We start from the raw sequence: 25,964 nt of genomic DNA, 5'->3' as shown, positions 1-25,964 counted from the left end.
CTAGATTCGCAAAAAATCTGGGAGTGTCTACTCGAAACATTCGCTAGGTTTGGCTTTCCTGCACAGCTTGTAAGCGATAATGCCTCCTATCTCACGAGTAAGGTGTTTGTGGACGCATGCGCGGTGCTGGGAATCAAGCACAAAAGAACTTCCCCGTACCACCCGCAAGCAAACATCACGGAAAGGGTAAATCGGAACCTTAAGATGATGCTAGTGGCCTACACCGAGCGCCACAAGGACTGGGACGCGAAACTGCCCGAGCTGGCATTCGCGACCCGTACAACCACTAATCGGTCAACGGGTCTCACTCCTGCCCAATTAAATTTCGGCAAGGAGCTCGCATTCCCGCTTTCTAACAGCCTCCTTTCTACAGAGTCTGGAGGAAGGCCTCGCCCCTACGTGAAGTTCGCAGAGGACCTGCGAAAGCGCTTCTCCGATAACCTTCGAGAGGCCAGAGAAAATCTCGACGTCGCCCGGGTACAGCAGGCTGAACAGTACAACCGGGGGCGACGTGACTTGCAGTTCGAGGTGGGAGATTTTGTACTCCGGCGTACCCACCCACTGAGTGACGCCGCTCGAGGCTTCGCAGCCTCCCTCGCCAACAGGTGGGAAGGTCCGTTTCGCGTGCGTGAAAAGTGCTCGCCACTCACTTACAAACTAGTTAACTGTGAGTCTAGTGAGGAAACCGGACCTGTTCATGTCACCGACCTTAAACGATTTTTCCAAGCAGAAGACGAAGATTCCTCGCAGGACCGGAACGACACTGACGGCAGTCCCGTTCCGGAAACCACCTTGTCTCCACCAAGGCGGCGGTATAAATTGCGACGTCGGTGACACCAAAGAGAGAGGAACCCTTTTTTTTTCTTTTTTTTTGTCTCCTTGGCTTTGCCTCTCTCGCATTTTGGGGGTAGTTTTCTACTTCCACGGATCTGCCCCTTTTTTCAAGAGAGGGGGGAGAAGATTGTGTGCCCACCTCAGATCCGTTATTTCAAACTTTCTGGAAGGGGTCCAAAGATAACGTCACGCTCAGCCCTCAACTGAGTCCCATGTCGTCTGCTTCCATGTTTTCTACGAAGCTGACTCATGGACAAAACCGTCGCCACACCCGCCATCTGAACGACACGGCGGCCGGTCTCATCGTGGACCGCGGCCACCCTCTACAGGACGCAGCAGCAGCTGGCTAGGATCAAGGACCACGTGCAAAGCAGCCACCTGGTGGAGCCCTGATCCCGAACAAGCGACAAGCTGGAGCTGACCGAGCCGCCGCGCTCGTCAGCAGCCGCCGCGCTCGTCCAGCAGGCGCCGGCCGGACTTACAACGTCAGTCCGCCCAACAGCGCCATCCACCCCCTGACGCCCACAACGTCTCCGTCATCGACATGCCGGACGAAGCTTGAGGGGGGGGAAGTGTGGGCACCCTGGCGGCTCCCAAGCCAAGTTGCCCGACTGCGAGGCTCAAGCCGAACTTTTTCCGCGTGGCGGCGACGTCACGCCAGCCACGCGCACATCGGATGCGCCGCCTTGATAAGGCAGATCAGAGGCGGCGCACAGGGAGTCGCTGCCTGGACTCCGGCAGCGCCGGTAGCAATGTTAATCGTCTTGTCCATGTCCCATTAAATGTAGTTTCTTGTTGTTGAAACCGTTGGCTCCGTGTTGTTCCTCCGGGTCGGGTATGCAGCAAGGCAAACCGACCACAAATGTTACTGTAATCCCACCAGCCTTCGGGAGACTCACGCCGTCACCAATTTGACGGCAGAAAACAAATACCGTTATACCGTATTTTATTTATTAAATGCAGAAATGTGCGAATACTGGCTCGAATCGAATAGCCACGCGCCATTCACAACCTCAAAAAAGGTGCAAGAAAAAGTCGCGACAACCGGTTCTTTCTAACAGAGTTTAAGGCCTGACACTGTGCTATTCGATTCAAGCCACTATTCACACACCCTTAATTGTATCCGAATGTGGCGCAATGGGGCGCGGCCAACGCCCCAATGCTCATCTCGAAAGAGGCACGAGGAGGGTAATGCACCCTGCAAGGACGTCGCTGGACTGGAGCCAACGTCGAGGTAAGACAAGGGGCGTGCTACAACCGATTCGAAAGGACGGCAAGGTGCCATCCGCGATCCGGCGTCGTTCGTGACGAGCTCGCACCTCCCTCGACCAGGGAAGCGACGCCATTAGGCCCGCGAGGAGACTACACGAAACACGCGCAAGGACCATTAACGAGTCGACGTTCATGAAGTGCCTCTCGATGGGATTCCTCTTGAAGGGACCCGTTCTTAAGAGAGGACACTGAATACAACCTCAAGCTTTCATACACACACATTATATATAACGTGGTTTTCGGTTGAAACTAGGAAAAAAAAGACGATGATTTAAAAAGTTTAAAGTCATAGCTCTGCAGAACCCAGGCACCCTGGGTTCAATCCACATCCCTGCCCGTTTCGATCCGGAGAACCATCGTACCGGCGTGCGGTCGTGTATCAGTACGGCGTGGTGCACATTAAAGACCCCAGACTAGCTGCTGTACTGGACTGGCCAAATTTCTCATCTACAGCTGAGACACTATATGCTATATGTTAACTAGCCCATTAGGGCTGGTTAAGATCAGGCTGTATATAAAGATACACACATCACACAATTTAAGATCATGAAAAGGAAACTTTTCTCGTCTCTCCTCTTCGTCTGAACATTAGAAAGACTGATAATCACGACGTGGTCCAGGCGGCAACGAACGCCGAACCTAACTCGAGAGGTACTCGTAGACTCCCTGGAGGTGAGGTGTGGCGACAGTGCAGTTTTACTGCTAGCCCGCGCGATCTTTAACGTGCATCACACAACAGTCATACACGGCCGCAGGCCGGTACGAGGCTCGTCCAGATCGAAACGGGCAGGGGTGAGAATCGAACCTGTAGCATCACTGGGTTCTGAAGCGCGAGCTTTCGCTCCACGAGTATCGAGTTGCGGCGCACTAACACACTGCGAATCGCGGCCGACATGAACCTTTAAAACTTCCCGGAGGAGACCGCACGGACGACTCAACAAAAGTGAGCGCCACGCCTTTGAGATAGCTCGCCGACGCAAGGTATAAGATCGCACGGCACGTTCGTCGATCGTGGGCCGAGACATCGCAGCAAGATAATACCTGGTATATCGACTGAAGCACTCTGACGGGAGCAGATACGGGGCAAAACGGTCGTACCCAGTTCGTACATCGATCCCGTGATCAGATCGCAGATTGAGATGAGCCGAGCTCGGGATCATCGCGTTCTATTCAGTCCTTGCGCGTTCCTGCAGACCAACAGCATTTCCATGCAGAGACCTAATTACAGGCGCCAATTAATGCGGCGGCTCCGGCGAAACTCTTTTTTCGACCTCCTTTCACAGTTTCGTGCATGTTTGTTTGTTTCTGACTGGCAGAGTCAGAGAGAATCGGCGGCTCCTGTAGTGTTTCATTTATGCTCGCTCTTTGCCCATGAGGGCTGTTAGGCTGTGACAGGGGTGGAAACGACTGCATAAAGATAAATAGCAAAATCACGCTGGAACAAAAACCTGCGGGCTAACACAAACAACACCGAAATCGTCGCCCAATAAAAAAAGACAACATCAAACCATAAACAAAGAAGGCATGATTCGAGAGAAGAAAAAAAGATACATAGTTGAGTAAACCTAACACACAGTCGCGTGAAGAGATAGAGAAATAGAGGTCTTTGACGTTCAGAGGTCGCTTTAACAAATAAAAATTAAGAATGAATATGCATGGTCGTTTACTGGCGACCACATACATGCGGAATGCTTTACATGTGAGTAGACTAATACCCTATTCACACGATCAGCATAAAGGTACCTTTAACATAGGTCCCTTTGCAATCGGCGAATCAGCCCGCGCTGAGGGATCGCGAGCACATGCCACGCGCGGGGGATTGCGAACTAATTCGCCGCTGGCCATTAAGGTCCCTTAGCTAAAGGGACCTTTAAGGGGCATTCACACGAGGGAGAAATCCCGGGGATTTCTCCCCGGCACGCGCATCCCACGACGAAAACGTTGGGCTTTGCGATGTGCAAAAACCTCGCGTTTTCATCTCGTGATGCGCGCGTGCCGGGGAGAAATCCCCGGGATTTCTCCCTCGTGTGAATACCCCTTTAGGCTCGTGTGAATAGGGTATGAGGCACGTAGCCAGGATCTTGTTTCCGGGGGGGGGGGGGGGGGGGGGGGGGGGGCGCCCATGACAAAAAGCTGTATGAGGGGGACGGGGGACGGGGGGGGAGAGGAGATCACAGCAAAATGGAATATTTCGGGAGGGGGGGGGGGGCGGGCCCCATGCCCCCCCCCTTCCCCCCTGGCTACATGCCTGAGTAGACTACACCTGGAGGTTAATAACGCGTTCAGCGGCAATTTTCTAATTCGCGTATTACTCATCTCACGAGGGTCAGGATAGTGAAACACGTAATTTCACAAACTCGGGGTTACCTAACTCGGTTTTTCGAATGTTTCAAGCAAATTCTCTTCCTTGCACGTAAAAATAATCTTAAAAAAAAAAGAAAAAAAAGGTTTGAAGTCACAAATGAGTGATACGCGAGAAATCGCGATACTTAATCCCCATTGCAGGTGCGGTTCTGTCGAAGGCACTGGCGCGAGCGCGACACCTGACAAAGCGCTTTTCCGGCGCCAGTGTTCGTGCAAAGTAATTACTATATGCAGAGCCGCACTGTCGCGCCTGGGCCTTTCACCACGATCCGAACAACTTTTTGAGATAGTGTACAGTAGAAGGGAGCTGCCATATTAAATAATCGCTCAGGTACCTCTCATTCAAGTAATGAAGTAATGCCGTGATATGTACGTTCAGATATGGAGTCATTTTTTCAATTAACTTTAAAAAAAAAGATAATTTGCACCACACGCTTGTGGGGTGGCGCAAGCCAACCCTACAAGCCCCAGAACAACTTTGAGGTGTTAATGTGGTCACAAAAGCATACAGAGCTTGATAAAAAAAAATAATAAACAGATCCAGCAGTATCTCGTCGAGAAGACACGTGCCCTGAACATGGTAGAGCTCATAATCAAGAAAACTACCCCGAAAAAGAATAAATTCACTCAAAAATGTTCAAGGATGGCGAGTCTCGATTGTCGAGAGAGTCACTGACAAGGTGATAAAGTTCCGAGAGGAGCTCCAGTGTCCCCGCCGCACGCGCGAGCTTCCTACCTTGGACAACGCTTCGTCGTCTGGTCAAAGCACGGCAGAAGGTACAGAACGCGTACTGGAGGAGGCGTTCGAAAGACACGCCCTGCCGTTCTCATTCTGCCAGTGACTATGGCGCCTAGTCCGCCTATCCATTACGCGGAGCAAGTAACTGTCGCTGGGGAGAAACGCGAATCACGTCTACTAGTCGTGGCCGAAACGGAGCTCCACCCAGCGCAGGCACCGTTTTCATTACTCGCGTTTATAGCTCGGACCGCGTTAAATTCCCTCGCCCCGACGGACGCCCCCTCCGTAGTAAAACCGCGGCAATGCTTCCATTGTGCTTTCTCTTTTCCCGCATCGTTCGGAGTCGAGGGCGCCGACCCACAGCCCCCGGTCAGCTGACCACCCCTCGACCCGAACACCGCCTGGTTCCTGCTCTCGCCGACAGACGTCGACGTCGGCGTTTCTTTCTCTCTCCCCTTCCTCCCCTCTCCGTTTTCTTCTTTCCTCGTCGAGGAGACGTGCCCTTTCCGCCTGCCTTTGCCCGGCGGTTGCTCCCCTCCGCTCTTCCGGCCGAACCCCCTCGCACCCGGAAGTAGGGCCACAACGCGTGGCTCGAGGAGTACTCGGGGAGTACGGAGGTGCGACGACGGCCGCCGAAGCGGAAGTACGCTTTCGCGGCGAAGGAGACGCCGCGTTGGATAGACCGGCGGCGGTGTGCGCACTCCCCCGTTCGCACCGCCGTCGCAGCCTCGATCGGATAAGGGACAAGCAGCCGCCTTCGCCGACTGCGACAAAAGACCCTGTGTCTCGATAATCCTGTAGTCCAGCAAAACCAAAACACCGTCTTCTTATGATGAGGGGAAAGTTAGTTTACGGGATGTGGTGCACACCTTGACTCTAGTCGCCGATGGGGTTTTACAATCGACGACAGAAAAATGTAGGAGTGTCCTTTCTTCGTCATTGCCATAATATCTGCGCTTTTTGTACGTGCAACACGTACCAACTGGTCCAGCTTCCAAACTTAGTACAGTCTTAATGTGCTTAATTCCGACCAACTTTCATCGAGTGCTGCCTTGGGTGCTGTGAAACTTTGTTATTTCAGTTGATTTGAGCTTCACCACGGTTGGAGATCGGTGGCCGAGTAAGCTAAAGCGCACACCCAGCTCGACGCGCGTAGAGCGAAAGCTCGCGCTGCAGAACCCAGGGATCCTGGGTCCCTGACCGTTTCGATCTGGAGAAGCATCGTATCGGCGTGTGGTCGTGTATCACTACTGCGTGAGCACGTTAAAGATCCCAGGTTGGCAGTCGTACTGCACTGGCAAAATTGCTTATCTACAGTGTAAACCAGTGTCGCCTCATCCTGGCAGACCAGCCTTACGCTAACACTAAACGTCCAATTTGACTTTTTTTTTTTTTTTTTAAACTTTACCAAGGCACTATTATACTGAAACTTGATGAAACGTGAGCGTAACCCAATTAAAAATCTGTACCGGAGACGAAGAAAGCAATACACGAAACGATCGGGAGGCTGTCTGCGAAACCGTTTGTTTTGAGTCACACAAAATATTCGGAATTCCGAGTCAAAACGTAAAAATATGAAAGCAGTAGGTCGAAGAAAAAAAGAAACAGTGAAAGTAATTTCTTTAAAACGCTGCCAAATTTAGCGTTGCTTTGAAATCGTGCACTGAAGCAAAGAAAGCTGGAAGGCGGGGCGAGGTACTTTTTTTCCCGTCGAAGAAACGACTATTGCACGCGCTTCTTTTGTTGAACTACAATCACGTCCTTAAACACGGAGAAAGCTGCGCCTGCATGCCACACTTGGCCAAACAAAAAGAATACAAAAATGTGGCTTTTTGAAAAGAACAAAAACAAATTTTTTTTTTGCGGAACTTTTGTTTACGGCTAAAGAATTATTGTAAATTAAACCTCCTACACAAAAGAAGAAACAGAAGGCATAAGTTTAGTGAACAAAACGCCACACTCCTTCAGGATTGTGCTAGGTGACCCGCCCGCAGGTTGTCGGCGTAATTGTAGTATTGCAAAGATGGGTCGACCAGGCCACCCGCCTTTTCGTACCCTTTCCTCGCCCCATCGAAGCAGACCCACGGAAATACCGACTTTAGGCATCTGTCGACGTTTCGAGACACAGGCCGAGTGCCAAACGAGATTACCGGCAAAGAAGCATTCGCACGGAAGAACACGCTGCTGCCGGGAGTGTAGTGTGAGTTACACCAAATCTACAATTAACAATAACAAAAGAAAAAAAACATTTCTTTTTCTTTTTTTTGGCGGCGAAATCGAGAAGAGATATATTCTCCCTGCGGCTTTGTTATCCGCTCTTACACAAGAGACTCCGACGAAACACAATGAGGAGAGCGTCACGCTCTAGCCTCAAGGTTGTCAAGGCCGCTGGAAAAAGGCCTTCGCAGCCTCTCGCACTCCCAGCGGGGGAATAATGGCCAGTCGAAACAACACGCGGGAAAGACGAACAAAAACTACGTCCTGGCAAATGTATACGTGGCTATGCGGCAACGACAGGTAAGACCTACTCTCCAAAAGCAGACTTATCCGAGAAAAGAAAAAATAAATGAAAAAAAGACTGCCTCCTTTCTGACGGTGTTTGTATTTGTCCATTATTTTATTTCCTCCAGGTCTCAGGTTGTTTTTTTTTTTTTTTTTTTTTTGATGAGGTTATTTTAGCAGCTCGCCTCCGTATTTTCGCTTTCTTGGTTGAAACTGTCACAACGACGAATAAAAACAGAAAAAAAAAGAAACCAAAACAAGGAAAAATTAGAAGAAAAAAAAAAAAAAGGACTAACACCACATTGTCCCGAAAGAGACGTTGTTGTGTTTGTTCTTTTTGAGATGCTGTTAACGTTGTTGAGCCCGCCCTCTTCGCTTTTTTGTCTAATTTTTTTTTTTGTACAATATTGCGCACTAGCTTGCCCTCACTTCACGCAGATTGTGCAAACTGTGCAAGTTGGCGCAATTTCGATCTTCTCACCAAACGTTCGAGGCGTAGACTCCCCCAACCTTTAAAGGGACACTACAAAGGGACGAAGAAAACCTAATTAATTTTCGAAGGGCGTGCCTATCGAGTCAAACACGAGCGTTTAGTGGCGACTTTAGTCCTGAGCATCGTATAATAGCGACATAAAATTTTAGAGATAGGACTGGCTGAATAGGTGCACGTCACCCCTTTGGATCCTTTCAAGTGCAAGAGGAACACCCGTGATTGGAACACCCGTAAATCGGTCTTAATTTCAACAATTAGAAAGGTCGAGCATGGTTGTTGCACGCTCTTGTTGTTTTGCTTCTCTATTGGCTCAGATCAAAAACGTCACCAACAATAGAAAATGTGCTCAAAATGTTTAACTTCTTAAATACATCAGGTGTCTTTATTTCATATTTAATGTGCTGCTAGAGACCCTCTCACTAGGTCGGGCGAACACGATGCAAATAAAAAAAATAAAAAGGCCAGAAACGCTTCGCAGGGCCCCTTTAAGCTTTATTAAAGATCATTTATATGTATCTTCAATTATTAAAAAAAGAAAATTTCTCGTCTACAGCGTAGCCACGGTCACGCCCAAAATTTATTTACAAACCACAAAGACCGAACTACTACATGTGTCTGCGAGTACTCGGTTATATACCCGACGGTGTATTCGAAAGCAAGTTACACCTTCCAAGCCGATAAGAATATGATAACCGACTTGGGTCCTGAATTGGTTGTATAAAACTGGAGGACACTCCTTATGTACGGACGGCTCTGAAGAAGTTGTTTCTGGAACCGTTTACAGTCCTTACGCGACAATGTTAAAAAAGGACTAAATACGGTTCCTTTAACGAACAAGCATGGCGTGAATACATCGCTCAATGTTTACACTTCATTCTAAGGTGTAAATTAGTTTTTTAATGCGGCCTCGACAACCAATAATTTTTTTTTTTTTCTTTTTGGCGGAACCAGGGCTGTACTTAAACAAAAGAGCGATGCTGGTTCCCGGCGACTATACGCCACATGGCCAACGCAACCCACTTGCCACCCAAAACAAGGCTTGCCGTTATGCCACACAATTGCGGCGGAGGGCGCGGCGGTTGTCGCACAAACGCTCACAGGCGCACGAACGAACGCTGCTACATATATTTTCGCGAGGCCCTCTTTTACACACGCCGCTTCGTCCATGCAGCACCGCCTGGATAAGCCGTATAGCGCCGAATTCCCGGCGTCACCAACCGAAGGCCAGCGCGGGTGGTCACACATTGAACACGAGTGCTATGTCAGCGTTCGGCTGCAACGCGCGTGAGCCTAAAAATTACGGATTTAGTTCTACGCTCGGAAAGGAAAAGGGAAGCACACCGCCTGGTTTGACTGTGTTTATTCACAAGTGAAACCACATACTCCCGCATCTGCTGGATCTGCTTTCCGGGGTTCATCTCAATTAACCTTTCACGGTTTTCGCTTCACACACGTTCCGTCTGTGAGAAGCAGCGGCGTCATCTAGACGGGCTGTACCGTTTACCCCTTTGCGCATAAACAAAAATAAAACAAGCGGGACATTTTACGGTGATTTTATTCCCCTGAAACCTAAAGTCATGAAATTTGAACGCGCTTTTTGTGAAACGGTTCACTACACCGAGTTCAATGGTTCCTTTATACGAATCCTCTAAAGTCCCCATAGCGCTCAGAACCGCCCCGTAATTTACGGCAAGAACGTCCGAGACGTGACGCGCGGGCTCGGCTGCATTAGCTACATGAGAGACCTGCCCGTGCAGCGGTTCGGCGGGGAACTCCCTGCGGTGATATACAAAGAAGCCGTCGCAGTCAAAACATCGGACCCCTAGAAGGGAGGAGGAGGCGGCAGCAGCAGCAGCAACCCCGCACCTCCAACGGATTGATCGCCGCTGGAAACCGACGCGACGCTCTCGCAGTCGCCGCGAGACGGCGCAGATCAGGAACGAGAGAAGAGCGCGACGAACAGGGAAAAAAAGAAAAACGAACAAAACCCTTCCAGTCGTAGAGCTGCGCACAAGCCGCATATTTCTTCATTCGTGCGCATCCATCTGAGCGTCGCTCGCTCGCGCATCTAGGCCGGCATTAGCATCCACCGAGCTACACTCGAGTTCCTTCCCACGTCATCTATCGCGTTTCGAGTTCCTATACGGCGCCATCCGATTACAGACTAAGTAATTGTACCTTTGTTTGTCTCGATATCGGCAAGTTAGTCACAGAACACTAAGCACGATATGCGTGAGAACGCAAACGAATTTTAACAGTTACAGGGGACGAACACCAATGCTGTTGATGACGATGTATACAATAAACAATATGACGATAGAACCCGCGTCTTGGTGTAGTGTTCTTTTCATTATTTTTTAATATATATTTTCGTTCGCACTTGTAAAAAGCATCGCAACGCCGTGCTTTTTTTTTTTTTTTTATTCTATTTTTTACGTTGGTAGCAGCGGGCCGCAGCCCGGGCGCCATGGAAAGACTGCGGCCGTCCACGGGGCGGACAGAACCCCTCGGAGGGCCTGAGATGGCCCGCGGGCTGGGTTCCGAGACCCCTGGCCTAGAACGCCTAGTTGGCATGCGGAGCGCTAGTTCGTCTGCTTTTAGCAAAAATGATGATAGAAAACAAAGCTCTTATTGGCTGGTAAAGTAAAAAAAAAAATTGTGGCCAAAGGCACTTCACATGGAGTCTGCCCAGTACCTTTTCCATCAAAGCCAACCAGAGCTCAGCGTCGTTCTGACGTCACCACCACTACTGTGCAAGAAGCAGACGGCTTAATGACGCAGGGCAAGGCGTGTCCCGAGTCTTACTCTGTCCGTCAGCAGCCAATCAGACTGTGGCACCTGTCGGTCGCCCAGGCACCAATCACGACGCAAGACGCGTGAACATAACAGAAACTCGCTCGCGTAGCTTTCGTTACGCTCGCACCAATTAAGGGACGTAAACGGAACACCTCGAAATTCTAGTGTCGCGTTTGTATGCCGGAAAGCTATGAGAATGTAATTCCGTGGTACAGTCACGTAGCCAGGATTTGGTTTCAGGGGGGCCCTCCCATGACAAAATGCTTTATGAGGCGGAGGGGGCAGGAAAAACCCGAGCAAAATAGACGATTTCGGGAGGGGCCTGGGCCCCATATCCATCCGTCCATTCCTCTCCCTTCATCCCTCTCCCTCCCTCCCTCCCCTCATCCGCATCCACCCCCCCCCCCCCCCTTCCCCCCGGATACGTGCCTGCCGTCGTAGACCAATCTGTCGGGCCGTTTTCTCGGTAAACCTACGAGACCTGAGTCAGGCAGGCGGCGCAGGGTCACGACCTCGTGGGAATGATAGGTTGCAAAGGTACTACATTTCACGGCATTAGTAAAAGAAGGTTTCAAAAACAAACCCGAAATATACGGGAGTATACATTCGCACCTCCACCGTCACCTTTAATAATAATAATAATAATAATAATGTTTATTTTCCATCCCACTCATGGCAAAGAGAGACAAAAAAAGAAAAGCTGCAGGACGCAGTTCGACGGGACCTCACGATAGTCAAAGGTGGCGACGCACAAACAGCCGTAAGAAATTACTTGAACAGTTCAGAAGTATATCTGCACACAACACATCAGGAGCACAACCCGTGCCATCAGGACTGCCAACATTCGAGCAAACTAAGACAAAATCGATGCAAATACTATCAATGTAGTACAGATAGCAAGTATACATATTCCACTAAAAACGTCAAATGCCCAACATTCTTCCTGTTTCCTCCAGAAGCCACAGTATTTATACACGCACGCACGAGGAAGAAGAAAAAAGGCAGCGCCTAACGGCAGACAACTCTAAAAACAAGCCGGGGGTGGGTGGGGGGCATTGCGCAATCGGCAGCGCGTAACGTGCACCGCCCTCCCTGCCCTCCCCCCGAGAGACAGCTCGGAGCCGCGGCTCGTCGGGGAACGGGGTCAGGCGGCGAGGGAAGCCTCTCTTTCCGGGGGGAAGGCAACGACCTTGCCAAGGTCGTTGGCGTCCCTTCCTCGCCCCCAGCGTCAGCGGGACCAGAGCTCCGGCGCTCGCTATTGCGTTGCCGACGCCGCGCCGTGTGTGTGCGCGCGGCGCATGCGCCTCTGCGCGTTAGCGCTGCCGGCATCGCCACGCACCTGCGTGCCCCAGCTCCGAACGGGCGCGAACTCCAGTTGGGAGTGGCGAGGGCAACGGTCGGAGCATCAGGCGCACGGTTCTTCTTCCACCCTTTGAGTACTACAGCTGCTGGATCGAATCCATGTATCACTGCAGGGGATGGACGCGTAAGGCTGAGTCGTTGAAATCTAACGTCGGCTGGCGCCAGATTTTTTTTTTTTTTTTTGAGCTTTGCGCGTTGGGAATGTTGGAGGCCATGTTTTGGGAAAGCGCCTCCCAACGAGCGCGGGCGAACTAGACTGTTTGGTTCGCCGCATTCGAGTGTGCCAGGCTTGGAAAGCGTGTGTGATTCCTGTAAACGACGAGTCGTCTCTCGGTCTTACAAAAAATATTTTACTGTCGGGTCTCCATAACATCGATTCGACGCTGTTGTACGCAAAACCGCGCAAAACACAACAACGGCGACTTTTTCTCATTTGTATTTTCAGCATGCACGGACAGGGCACAGATTAAGGACACTATTGATCGCTTAAATTATTCCCCGGGATTACCGCATTCGACTAGATGGGTATTTTTGATTATATAGACCAGTGTCTGCTCCGTTCCACGGGCGCCGCCATGTTTGTTTGTGCTGGCGCCACGGAAAAAAAAAGGGGGGGTGTGTCTATGTTTATACAGCCTAGAACTTAGCCCGCCTCAACAGGCGACTTGTCTCTCAGCTGTAGATGAGCGATTTAGCCAGTGCAGTACAACCGCCAGCCTGGGGTCTTTAACGTGCATCACGCAGCAGTGATACACGACGCCACGCCGGTACGATGCTCGTCCTGTCTATCTATGCTGGAACGCAAACTAAATGATGTAGAAAACTGCATCGGGCACTGATTGGCTATCCTCTCGGGTCACGTGACATGACGTTGAAATGTAGTTTTTTCCCTATGTAGTTCGAGCTACGCTCATAAAATGATGCTCTCGGCGGTGACGTAAAAATGTCGTCACGATGGACTTTGACGGTGCAGTTAACTGAGTGGTCGAGTCGAAGTCGGAGATCCTTCTGCATCGTAAAAGATGGCGACCCTAGCATATGCATCTCTACTGGTGGGTTCGCCAGCGGATCGAGTTTTTAGAGATCACCGGGATGCTTTCGAGACGAGCGATTCCAGGTTTGTGGGCGAATACCGGCTGACCAAAGGGGTGAAACGCTGGCTGTGCGACCAGCTTCGCGGAAAGCTCCAGCTGCGTCGCGAAGGGCCCCGTGTGCTGACGGTCGAACAACAAGTCCTCGCAGCTCTACGCTTCTACGCCGCTGGCGGCTTCCAGGGAACCGTCGGGAGCTTCGAAAACATTGGTGTTCACCAGTTCTCTGTGAGTCGCGTACTTGGTGATGTCACCAACGCTATCATCGATTGCCTCGGATCGAAGTGGCTGTGTTTCCAGCAAACTCAAGCAGAGAAAGCTCTCACAAAGAGGAAGTTCTTCGAGCGATGCAGTTCAGCGGCGTGATCGATAAATATTCTAAACACTCTTACACGATTCAACAAGATTATGTTTTCATTTGAGCGCACCCCATATAAGCGATTTGGCTGAGCGAAAAGCCAAGCAACGGTAACAGGCTTTAAGTTGAGCTAGTTGGTTCATACTTTAGGTAGAGAGAAAGAGATATACTTTATTTAAAGCAACTACTTCAGGTAAGGCCAGCTGAACTAGAATAAACATACACATAAAGAAAAGACCATACACACCGTGGGACTAACAACTGATTTCCTTTTTCCTCCTCTTCTACTACGAACCCCACTTGAGGGAAATATTCTCTTTTCTTCTTTTTTGCTTCCTACTTCACCGAACATTTAACCCCCGAAGGAACATTTTTCCTTTCTCGTGCAGCACGAGAGAAGTTGCACTAACGCAGTCATACAAAGTCAAATGTGTCGTTAGTTGTTTATACAGCAGTAGGTTAGTCTGCCTGAACATGGCGACATTGTTACCCAGTGTAGATACGCATTTTAGCCAGTGCAGTACGACTGCTAGCCTGGAGTTTTTAACGTGCACCACGCAGTAGTGATACACGACCGAGAAGCACACGTTACATCCAAATGCCGCGCTGGAACGCGGCACACACGAGTATTCCAGTGGCCCTTCCATTCTGCTCGCGTTTTGATGTAACTTAAGTAAACTAAATATTTCCCGTGACAAATTTCATCAAAAGAATAGTTTAATGAAATTGCTCTGCATTATACGTTTCGGATACTTAAGAGTATCGCTTTCTAGAACTCTTCACTGCCGAGTTTTACGATTCTCGAAAATTCCCTGTAGGGAAAAAAAGAACGATGTAGTTTCAACTCCATCGCCACAGTTCGGCGACGTCACCGGACACGTCACGGTGCAGTTCTCTTCCGATGTAGTTGGTTGGCGATGGAGATTAGGCTCCTCCCACCGGCGACGTCACGATGCAGTTTCCCCACCGCTTTTTCCAGCACAGACAGACAGATCGAAATCGAAACGGGCAGGAGAGGGGATTAAGCCCAGAATCCTGGGTTCAGCAGCACGAGCTTTCGCTCCACGTGCTCCGAGCAGGTGTGCGCTAGACCACTCGGCCACCCGTCCCCCCGCTGGCGCCATGACACAGTAGGGGGGCTGCGCATTTTGCAAAAGTTTGGGTGTTTTCTTTTTTTTTTTTTTTCTAGAAAACACATATTGTAGTCTAAGAATGTCAGAAATGCATAGTCACAAAGCTCCAGGAACAACACCGATGCCAAGAGTGCCGTAAAAAGCAAAAATCTTGTTTCATGCCCGGAGCCTCTCTTCGCAAGAGCCACCGTTTGAGATTATTTTCTCGCATTTTTATCACTGGGGGCTAGAGTTTCGGACACGGGTGTATATATTCAACTGTAAATGAGTAAAAGGGAAAAAAAATGGGCAATCACTCGTTTGTGTCAGCTGAACCGCGGAGTGTATCACGGGAGTTACACATCGCGTCCACTCCCGTCAGACGGCGACTCTGAGCGGCGGAACTACGATTCCTACGGGTTTCAATTAGCATAAAACACGAAAACGCCTTTCTAATCCTGCCTTGCGGGCGGCTGCGAGGCAGTTTCGAGATGACCGCAATCATCGCCAATCGCTTCCAGGCGACGGCGCAACTCGAGCATTAAACCCGTACCCGATATGGACTCAAACTCTTGCGATCAGCACTGTGCATTGATTAGAGCAACTTGAGTGGCGACGGAGAGCTCGAATTAATCCGGAGTTTCGAAACTGTCCGATCAAAGGCTCGGGCACCTCATCCTCCACGAAAGGCTGAATTAACCGCGAGTGAGATCCTCGCTTTTCCGTCTTTTCAAAGGAAAAATTGCGCCGACGTGCGCGGATATGAGATCCCTGCGGACACAGTCGCGTCGACCAACAAATGGAGGTTTGACGCCGTGCGGACGGTCGGGAAAGCTCGAGCCTGGTTCACAGATTTGCTTCGGTTGCGTCCGCAGCCACCAGAACGCGGTGTTGTCGCCCATGTGCAGAAAGATTGAAGTTGCCTCTGTGCGCATCTCCCGGCAGCGGCGGCGTATAGCGACATTAGGTGGTAAGATCGGTCCATTGGTAATATGCGCGATCAAAGGTGTAGCAGTGGTCGGCGAACCCACAATTGGCAAAACGCGCTGTATGGCGTCTTTAGTGGGATTTATTCCGCTCTCGTCGACAGAAATAACAGAAAGTGCTCTCGAAGCAACGACTCCGAGCGTCCTACGTGCCTTTTACATACACCTAAAGTCGCAGCTTATAATTCTGGTCCAGACGTCATGGACAGAAACTACAAGTGTGCGCCACCGAAACACCTCGTCGCCAATAGAACGCCGAGGGAAGTATTCCAAAAACTCGCACGCGCACGCACCGCCAATTAGAGTGACCCGTATACACTAACTAATGCAACATTTCTTTTTCTTTGTGCAACACAATATGCTATTTTTTAGCAAACCGTCTTCCACGGCCGGCTCGCTACGAATCAGCGTCTTACCGTAGACTGCGTGAAAGAAAGCCTGCCAAGCCTGGAGCGCACGATCGCTAGCTTCGGCAGTGCTTTCTTCCACACAGCAGAGGCACCTTAACGTGGTCTCTCTCAGGCACCGATTCTAGCAAGCCGGCCCAGATATCGCTCCACAAAAGCACGATCCGCAAAATAGGTCCACTGAGAGCAGACTTAAACGGTACTCACTATAAGCAATCAAATGACTCGTAATCCATTACTTCTAGGAGCAATGCCGTAATAATGTGAGTATATTTGGTAGGAATTAATTACGATGGTGATTCGATTAAATATGGAAATGCTAAAATTACTCGAGGAACCGTTAATATTTCCCCGTCCTTCCTAGTGGCGCCCTTTGCACGAGTTTCTTACGAAGGAATCTTCGAACCAGGGCTTGGACAGGAGGACGGTTTACTGAAATCGGTGGATTAGGAAAACAAGCAGTTTATAGTTCCGCGATTCTAATCGAATAATCCCCAGAACGAAGGACCCGTTTTCAAACCGGCAGAAAAATCAGACGTCTCGAAAGTCTGAATGCGAGAAGCAACGGTTGCTTTTTTACACCAACGGACAATTACTTTTGTTCTCAAGTAGTCTCTAACTGAATACCTTTTAACCAAAAGTAACTGCAATTGTAATCGACAACATTGTTCGAGTGCGTCTACGAGACTAACTGAGAGTCGACGCTAATGATGGGCGCTCTAAAGATACGAAGGCGAACGGACGGCAGCCGCATTTTCGCCGATCAACCGGGAAGTATTGCAAGATTCAGATAGTGGAAAGCGCAACATGGAGCGAAAAATGCGCGATACGAACCAAAGGTAACAACTCCCACCCCGATAAGCGGTGTCGGCGTTTTCTTACGGAAGACATGACGGTCACCTATAGCGCCCGGTACGAGCGGACCGAGCAGCCACGATAGATGGGAACAGCTGCTGGCCTCTCTCCGCTTCCACGCTGAGTGACTTGGAGATCACTACGCTCACTAGAGAACCCACCTAACGCGTACTCCTCTAATGGCATTTTAGTATGTAGGCTAAACTCGTGGACGCATCGGAAGTTTTGCGCATTAGTATTCATGCGTTTAGCGCAGTAGCTTTCAAGTTGTCATGCTTGTTTCTGCAGTAAGCGTGTCTAACCAGAAAAAAGATGATGAAACTTGCGCAGTAAAACCGAGTCGAGCTTTTCGAAATGACATTGGAGAAACAAATGGCGCCACGTAAATTCTGATACACGGATAAATAAAATAACGGAAAACAGAACACAATCTTCAACTGCTTCGTTTCTCGGCGCTTAGATGATTTCCAAACCAAGTCGTCTATGTACGTTCTCTTCTATATATATTTATATATTCGAGTCAAAACAATCAATCAAGATTACCTGTGGGAAGCACTATATATATATATATATATATATATACTTGTAGTTGCTTGCACATGCGTACAATTTATAAAACAAAACTATAGTGCTTCCCACAGTTAATCTTGATTGATTGTTTTGACTCGAATTATACGCCACACACGTCACGGCTACAAACACCCCGACCTTTTTTGTTGTTCCTACGGCAAAACTCAAAACGCGCCATCTGTCCTGAAGGAACAAATCCAGTCTAGCTCCTTTTAATAAAAACAAGTCCTGGGTCACCAAAGAAATGGAACCTTCAGCTGGGTATGACAAGTTGTCCTAAAGTTTTATGACGGATCGTTAAGCCGTTATGATAGTCAACGTCGCAAAATCGAACAACTGTGAAACCAGCTCGAGATTGTCCAGCGTGCACTGCATTCCATTTGGCGGCGCTACACAGCGAGCCAAATGGACGATATGAACGTTATATACGCCGGTCAAGCGTCTCATAGGAACCGTGCGCATCTAATTCAAGCCCCGACCAGGGCGCCCCTAGCGGCAAACGGGTCCATTGCATCGGGGAGCTTCTGCCAGTCGCTGCGTTGGTTGCGCGTTGTAGTGGGTTAGCGCTGTAATTTCTGAGATGGCTATTCCGCAACAAGAAAGCCGCAACAATTGCTGCGTGGTCGGCTGCAACAGTACGTCGAAGATCGCGCACGGCACGTAGTACTACATCGTCCCTTCGAAGCCGTACGAGGCGGAGTACTGCGCGATCTAGGTGCCACTTGTGCGTCCATAAGGTTAGTGGCGTTTCTTACCTTCCAGTTCGCGCTTTGTTTAAGCTGCTGACGAATAATACAATTAACCTTTCTTCTATTCCAGCGACGATGGAACAGCATCGACACCGACGGCAAATTCTAAAGTATGCAGCAAATACTTCACCGGAATCGAGAAGCGGAATGCGGTCGCCCACCTAAGCCTACCCTTGGATGTTTCCATCAGCCTACAGTGGGAATCGCAGAACGGCTCGAAAAAAATCACCCAGTTATTGTCAAGCTGATTCAGAAATAAACGTACATAATTACCACAGTCCACTCAACGCCAACTACATTTTTTTGCGGGCGCGCTTAATTTTGTTAGCGGAGTACGGCGCTCCGTGACATCCACTTGTCCGGCGAAACGAACCTCCTTCACGTCGTACACGCGGCCAGATTCACGAAGGAGTTTTCCCTTCTTCATATTGGTACCACGGAAGAAGCTTTCTGGATTCGTAACCGCCTTAAACCCCGTCGTAATCACCCCGGGAACTATCTTCGCTGTGCTGCTCATCGCCATTGCTTTCCCCCGATGATTCTGCACCGGCTACTGAAGAAGCTTTCCGGATTCGTAATCGCCCACTGTCCTAGCTCTGTGGTGTTCGTTGCTTATTACTTCCCGATGATTCTGCGCCGACGGCACTGGCTACCGAAGGAACTTTCCGAATTCGTAACTGCCTTAAATTTCTTCGTAATCACGACGGGGACACTTCCCGCCGTGCTGTTCGTCGCCATTGCTTCCCGATCCTCCTGCGGCGGCTACCGCTAGGTCGCGGCGAACAATAGACGACCGCCGCGACACGGCCGGCTTGCTCGCTTCCTATAGATGGTAACTCGTGTGCGAACGTCGCCGTGCAATTACTGAGCGAAGACTGGACGCCACGAGGTACACATTTTTGTTTTGTCACCGCGTTCGAACGAAATCTGCGAATGGGCCAATAAAGTGCTCCCTGAAGTTAGAAAGTGTTCAAGCAGCTGCTGCAGTTAGGTCAGTTCGAAGACGACATGGGCAAAAGCTTTCACATTTTGGCGAAACAGAATACTGAGGAACACCGTCACAACGTTAGTATTTCAGTTGAGACTTCCTTACTAAAGAAAACCGTATGCACCTGTAGACCCCTTCTCCGTAATAACCCTTGAGAGACCCATATGAACAACAATCGTAAAAATAAGGCAAACTTCACGATTTGAGTGGTTCAAAACAATCCGTCATACCGGAATACGGGTAATTCCGCAAACAAACAATTATAGTAAAAAAAAAAAAAAAAAATCGAGACGAGGGGACGTTTAAGAGGGCGGGCCGAACACAACACCGTCTCTAAACACAGAGCTGTGTTTATAGAGTGAAACGGTGTTGTGCTTGTCCCTTGTTTATAGTAAGCCCCGTATAATTTTTTTTTTTTTCGTGATGGGTTATGTTGCATGCACGGATTGTGGGTATAAAACCTGCTATTGTGCACCACACTTACTTAATTCAAGTATCGCTTTTTGAACAAATGGTTGAGAGCAGGCGGAAGAAAACAACGTTATTTATCTGCTTTCTGAAAAAGTATAGTAGATAGTTAAGACCAAACGTCAAAATGACCCGTGCGGCATTGTGTGATATGGTTTCCAATTACAATGCTTTCATTTGTCAAAAAAACACTCACACACACAGCGAAAGCTTGTTATGCCGCGCTCTGTGCGTTTAATGTGCAAGGAGGGCAGTCCTACGACAACGGCCAAATTAGATTAAGCCCCTGCAAAAGATTTATAACACAGTTTTCGACATCGCCTATAAGAAAGAATGAAACGCCATGCGAGCCCGGCAAGCCCTTGGTCCGAACAAGCGCACACACAAAAAGCTGAAGTAGTCCGAAAACTAGAACATCAAAGGAAACGAAACGATGGAGACACGCTCAGATATCACTCATGGAAAAGCCAAGACGACTAAAAAACACGATATACACAAATAGAATTACAGGCCCTCATATTTCCAAAGGAAAAAAAAAAAAAATACTTCGAAGGCTGCACCATTTTACCCGAGCGAGCAGAACGCAACATTTCGTAATTCCGCTTCCTCAAATTGACTCACTCCTTTTTTACCTTAGTGTTCATGCCTTCTTTCTTTTCTCTTTTTTTTTTTTTTTTTTTTTTTTAGAACACCGCGCAGACATAATCGAAAGCAGCGGACGCATGCGAAGAAAAAAAAAAATAAATAAATAAAGTACAAGAGAGTCACGGAAGAATTTTTTTCCCCTCAACTTCCGCTTCTTTTGAGTTTCCGTTATAAAACCCACACGTAGCCGCGCGAACTAGAGAGAAACGTCCAGAGGAGAAACAGGCACAGTCGGATTTCGAGCTCAACAAGAAAAAGACTACAAAAAAGACACCGGTTTTGTTAGAAAGAAGAACGCAGAAGGTACAATTATATCACTGAAAACATGGCCAAATCATTGAAATATCGGGCCCTTAATGAGCTGTGGACAGGTGACAGCAGACATGTAAGTACACGATAGAAACAAAACTCATCCCAGGATGAACAGCAAAACTCCTCCTTCAAAGTCTCAAGGGCTTGAAAACGAACCGAAACACGGAGTGCACTGAAACCGAACCGAAACAATCAATCCGCCCTGCCTCCAATATTGCACCTTTACGCTAATAAAAAAAAAATAATAATAATAATAAAATAAGTTTGTTTACGACGACACTTAGCGACAGGCGGCGCGCCTGTGATATGCTGCTAATGACGTCAGCCAGAACACACCGCGTATTCGCTGCTGCATGCGCGTGGTTACGAGGAGCGGATCCCGATTCGCCGACAGCGGTGAACTGCGGGCGGTCACGTGACCCGGAGTGCACTGCGGTGCGTGCCGTTGCCCTGGCTTCGGCGACGTAAACACAGCCGCGCTACTAGGGAAAACGTGCGAGCGAGCGCGACGGAAAGGTGGTGACACCGCGATCGGACTGATCTTTCTTGTTTGCGCAACTCTCTGGGCGTAATGGACGGCGACGCGCCGCAGCGCGAACGGCCCGGGGGTGCACTCCGGCTTCCTTGCGGCGCCCTTCGGGGCGTCCGTCGGCGCTCGGGAAACGCTTCGGTGCGTCGTAACCTTCCGAAATGTGAAGTCACTCACCCGCCATGCACCGAGGACGGCAGCCCTCCCCGCAAAGATGGCGATTCTAGAGCATTTTTCGGGTAAAAGGAGCAGACGGCCCAACGCAGACGACACCGCTACATTGCGACAGTTAGAAAAAGAAAGCGGAGAAGGAGAGAAACGGTGGAAAGGACCGGTGAGGGGAAACAACACTGGGGAGGCGCCGCGAGAGAGAGGAGGCGGCGTCCCTTTCCCAATCCTCCTCGGTTCAGGAAGTGGTATAGCGGAGCTCAAAAGGCGAAACGGCGCGAAACGGAGCATCGGTCGGGCGCTTGTTGTCAATCCGCAAAGCGCCGAATAGTCGGCTCGCGAGTCCGGCCTCCGCATGATTTTCTCCTACAGCCTCCCGAAAGCAAGTCCGCTAATCCCTTCATGGCTGTGGCCGAGAGCGAGGAACCTTTTTTTCCCGTCCGGAAACGTGTCATCGTTGCTCGGGACGGTCGTGTGTGCGGCCGTTACGAAGGAGAATATTTTCTCAGAATCACTTCCGGGTTTTGGGAGCAGCGACGCCGTTACATAAGGAGAAGGGGGAGAGCGCGCTCTTTGGTTAGAGATCGGCGTCGGAAACTTTTTGTGGCCTGCGGCTATTCGCCGCGTTTCGGACGATAAAGAACGGTTTCGGTTTAGAACACAAAAGCCTTTTTTCGTACCGTCAGAACACGCTACTCGACACAGAACAACAAATTACGGATTTCTGAACAGCACCCCCAGCCTAAGTAGTATACTTATATTATGCTACAAACGGAGCTTTTTTATTTTATTTTATGACGTTTACGACACTAAAATATTTTTTTCTACTTTTATTCGTTGTCCTAAATATACACAGAGCGCGCACTTCCACTGTGATTCATAAAAAAATACCAAAGAACAAAACACAATTTAAAAAAAAAATCTCGTCGATGACTGTTTTGCGATAGGAATCAGCGAAAGATAAAGAATATGAGAAAAGAAAAAAAAAGAGTCCACGCCTCTTATGTTTTGTTCCTAAAGCACTAGGGAAGAGAGGAGCTGATTCACTTGGACAGCGCTGGGCTTGACTGGAAGATAGGCTCTGTGCTCTGTATGATAAGAGAACAAAAAAGTGAGACCACTCAGGGAATATCTTAAAAAAAGAGCGCAAGGGAAACGCGCTAACACAGTCGTGCGTTTTAGCCGACGTGCCGCGAGAAATCCGGGAGGATCTCGTGCGCTCCAGTGTAGGATTGAATGAAAGCTGTGACTCGAACAGAAAGAAGAGCCCGCGCGGCGATATATTACGCATCTTCTACTCGCTAGGGATCAGCCCTTGCCGACGATTGTGAACGTGCTAATGGATAACTCAATAACCTCGAGAAACATAAAAGGACGAAACGTCACATAAGTAACGAATACGACGGGAAACGGTGTCATTACGTCGAGCCAAAAGCTCATTGCAAATGTCCAGCAATATATATATATATATATATATATATATATATATATATCTGTGTGTGTATGGGATGCCGAACGAATTATCTGTGTGCCTGCTTCAAGCAAGCGTGAAACATCTCCGCTTCACACGCATGGAACGCTTAAAACATGTCTGCAGACAGGTTTGGCATGACCACGTGACAGGACCGAGGAAGCCTCAGACAGAGTGTGCAGAATGTCTTTGGTGTGACACGTAATAGGAGTGGGACCCCGGTTGGAGAGGGCGATGCGAAGACTTCGCATCGTCCATGCCACGGTTTGATCAAATGAACGGAGCACGAAACGGGGAGGTTGAAAGGTAGGAAAGAAAAAAAATATATATAGGGGGGGGAGAGAGAGAGAGACCATATTTATAGAGTCGGACGCTGCCGGTTGGCAGACTGCCTGCACACACAGGGCGGTTTCTGCTCCGCGTAGAAAGCCAGAAATTCCCGACGGCTTCGAGAGATAAATCGAATGCATTGACGAAGAAGGAAAAAAAATTCTAAACAAAATAAAAACCCGGTCGCCAAAATTTTGCAACATGGCGAGGAAACACGGAGGCGCTTTACGGCGTGCGACGCGGTACGACTCAGCGTCGAGATAACGGGTGTTACGTAAGGAAAGCGCGTTCCGTGGACGAGAGACTCGGCTGTCACGCACAGCCACAGGAAAGCCCCCCTCGAGAGGCCGGTGCAGATCTCGAACCGTCGAAGGAATCGGCGGCGGAGAGACACGCGACAGCCAAAGACGACGAAGAACCGCAAAAAAGAAACGTTCCATGGAAGAAGCGGAACACCTTTGCAGCCGTGACAGTCGGTACGAAACGACGCGTTGCGAGTCAGCAAACTTCTGCGATCTCACTCCAAGTACAAATTCGGGGAACGTGCGGACAGGAAGGAAGGGCCAAAAAGAGCAATGTAATCCGGGGCTGTTGACCGGAAACCAAAGCACTTCCAACGGGACATGATCACAGCGACAATAACGCACGAAGCCGTCATCGCAACGGCGGCAGCTCACCTTTGATGGAGCCTGAGGACGTCTGGGGCTGAACCACCTCCACTTTAGTGTAACTGTTACTCCAAGACATTTGACAGTGGTCGCTTCAGCAGGCGGCTCGCAGGGGCTGTCGTCAGATGCCGCCGGTGGGGACACTGGTCGCTGCACTGTCGCTGCCACTCGTGCAATCCGGATCGCGGCCCTGCTGCCGTCCCGAACCCAGCCGCATGGACCCCCACAACCCCCCGGCCCGGGCAGACGCGGACACCAGTACACCCGGCACCCACGGGCCGCCAACCAACACCGCACTCGCCGACGATCACCGACGCTGGCAAACAAGAAGGGATGCGGCCGGAGGAAGAGGGGGAAGGAGGGTATTTACAAACACACCGCTCGATCACGTGGTTTCATGGCCCGGGGCCCGCGCCACGGTGGATGTCTGCGCGCTCCGAGTAGCACGAGGCAGTCCAACGCGCCGCCGATGCAATCCGGCACATGCGTCGAGCCCGGGTGGGTGAGAAGTTTGGTAGAAGGACGCCCGGCGCCAGTACCGTCGTCGCCGAAGAATTATTCACCACGCGAGGCACGATCACTGCTATCCCGGTCTTGCGGGCCGACTCCGGCTCGAAACGTGGGTGACGGGGGAGCCTCCCGAGGCGGACGCGACGATGCGGAAGCGCCCTGGACGACGACACTGCGAACGCGGAAGCGGCCCCGGGGTAATCCACCTGTGCGTGCCGCCACTCATGCGCTCGGCGCCGTCAGTGGCGATGTGCCCGGCTTCGACGTTCGCTGGCCGGGACGCCGAACCCCCTCTCCTCCCTCCTCTCCCGCCTCCTCCTCGCCCTCTTCCGTTTTGCTTCTCTCTCTCGGCTTCCTCCTCTCGGGAAGGTCTATTGTAACAGTCCGGGGGTAGGGAACGCCGGAACTGAAATAGCGTAACCGGTAAAGAAAAACGCCCGGTGTTACGCGTCGCGCTACGCGTACCGTTCGAGTCAGGGTATGGAGCAAAAAGTATTTTCAATCTAAATATTAAAAAAAAAAAAAAAAAATTTTAAAATAAAACAAAAACTGGAAAGGAACATCTAGACGGGCCCTCTCCCCCAAATGAATTATACGATTGAAATTTAAGGAGGCAGACAATACACTACATTGCGCACAGAGACTCTGCATCGACCAAAAATTAATTTAAAAGTATACATCGCAATTAATCCAAACAAATAACTATATAACACTTGTGAGACTATACACCCACAAAAATGCAAACACTTTGATTTTCATAGTATATTACGTTCGCATAAGAAAAAATGATAACAACAAATCTTCTTTTGATATACATAGGTTCGAGTGTGTTACAATTATGGAACAATTATGAAGGTCCGGATTTATCATATCTTATTCCTCTTTTACATAAGTAAATGTTCTAAATTGCGTTATTACGTGTTTTCTGCATATACAAGCTAAATGAACAAAAACATTCGCCATATTTCTTATTTCTCGTTGAAAACTTAAGCTTCAATGCATATATGTATCTATATTCAACCATATCTAAAGGGTGGAGCAGAGGGGCGGACGTTATCTTTATATCCTTAACATTGTTTTCTCTTTCTTTTTTAAATACAGAAAACCCGCTCTCAGATCACCTTTTCCATAACTTAGAGATGAATTTAGGGATTTTGAGTCGATGGAAACGTTCATAGGACTAACAAAACTAAATAAATATCGACGTTTTTTTTTTCTGCGTTGGGTTAATTATGTTGATTCATATTGTGTATTCAGACACATACTGTAGCAGGTAAAGGTGCAAAAGGTAGAAAGGTGTGACTTAGGAAATTCCATCGCCCACTTATCTTGTTCAAAACAACGCATGTCTATCAAAAACGACACGTCCTATACAATGATCACTG

At 49.4% G+C, this 25,964-nt stretch overlaps 1 protein-coding gene across 8 annotated transcripts in view; it reads right to left on the bottom strand.

The window, feature by feature from the left end:
- LOC8033041 (probable nuclear hormone receptor HR3) overlaps positions 1–24,906 on the bottom strand; it is a 181,442-nt gene extending 156,536 nt beyond the window's left edge. For 2 of the 8 annotated variants that reach the window (XM_029969654.4, XM_029969773.4), the window contains exon 1: positions 24,079–24,823. In XM_029969654.4, the coding sequence (XP_029825514.1) occupies positions 24,079–24,148 (70 nt within the window). In that variant the 5' untranslated portion in view covers positions 24,149–24,823. Of the gene's footprint in view, positions 1–21,609; positions 21,763–24,078 lie in introns of those variants that run through there. The other 6 variants (XM_040502029.1, XM_040502031.2, XM_029969591.3 and 3 more) reach the window with 5 other exon arrangements.
- Positions 24,907–25,964: the final 1,058 nt, after the last annotated feature.

This window comes from Ixodes scapularis, unplaced genomic scaffold (assembly GCF_016920785.2).
Source record: "Ixodes scapularis isolate PalLabHiFi unplaced genomic scaffold, ASM1692078v2 PGA_scaffold0__279_contigs__length_252992795, whole genome shotgun sequence".
NCBI lineage: Eukaryota > Metazoa > Arthropoda > Arachnida > Ixodida > Ixodidae > Ixodes > Ixodes scapularis.
This window is presented reverse-complemented; position numbering and strand designations above follow the sequence as displayed.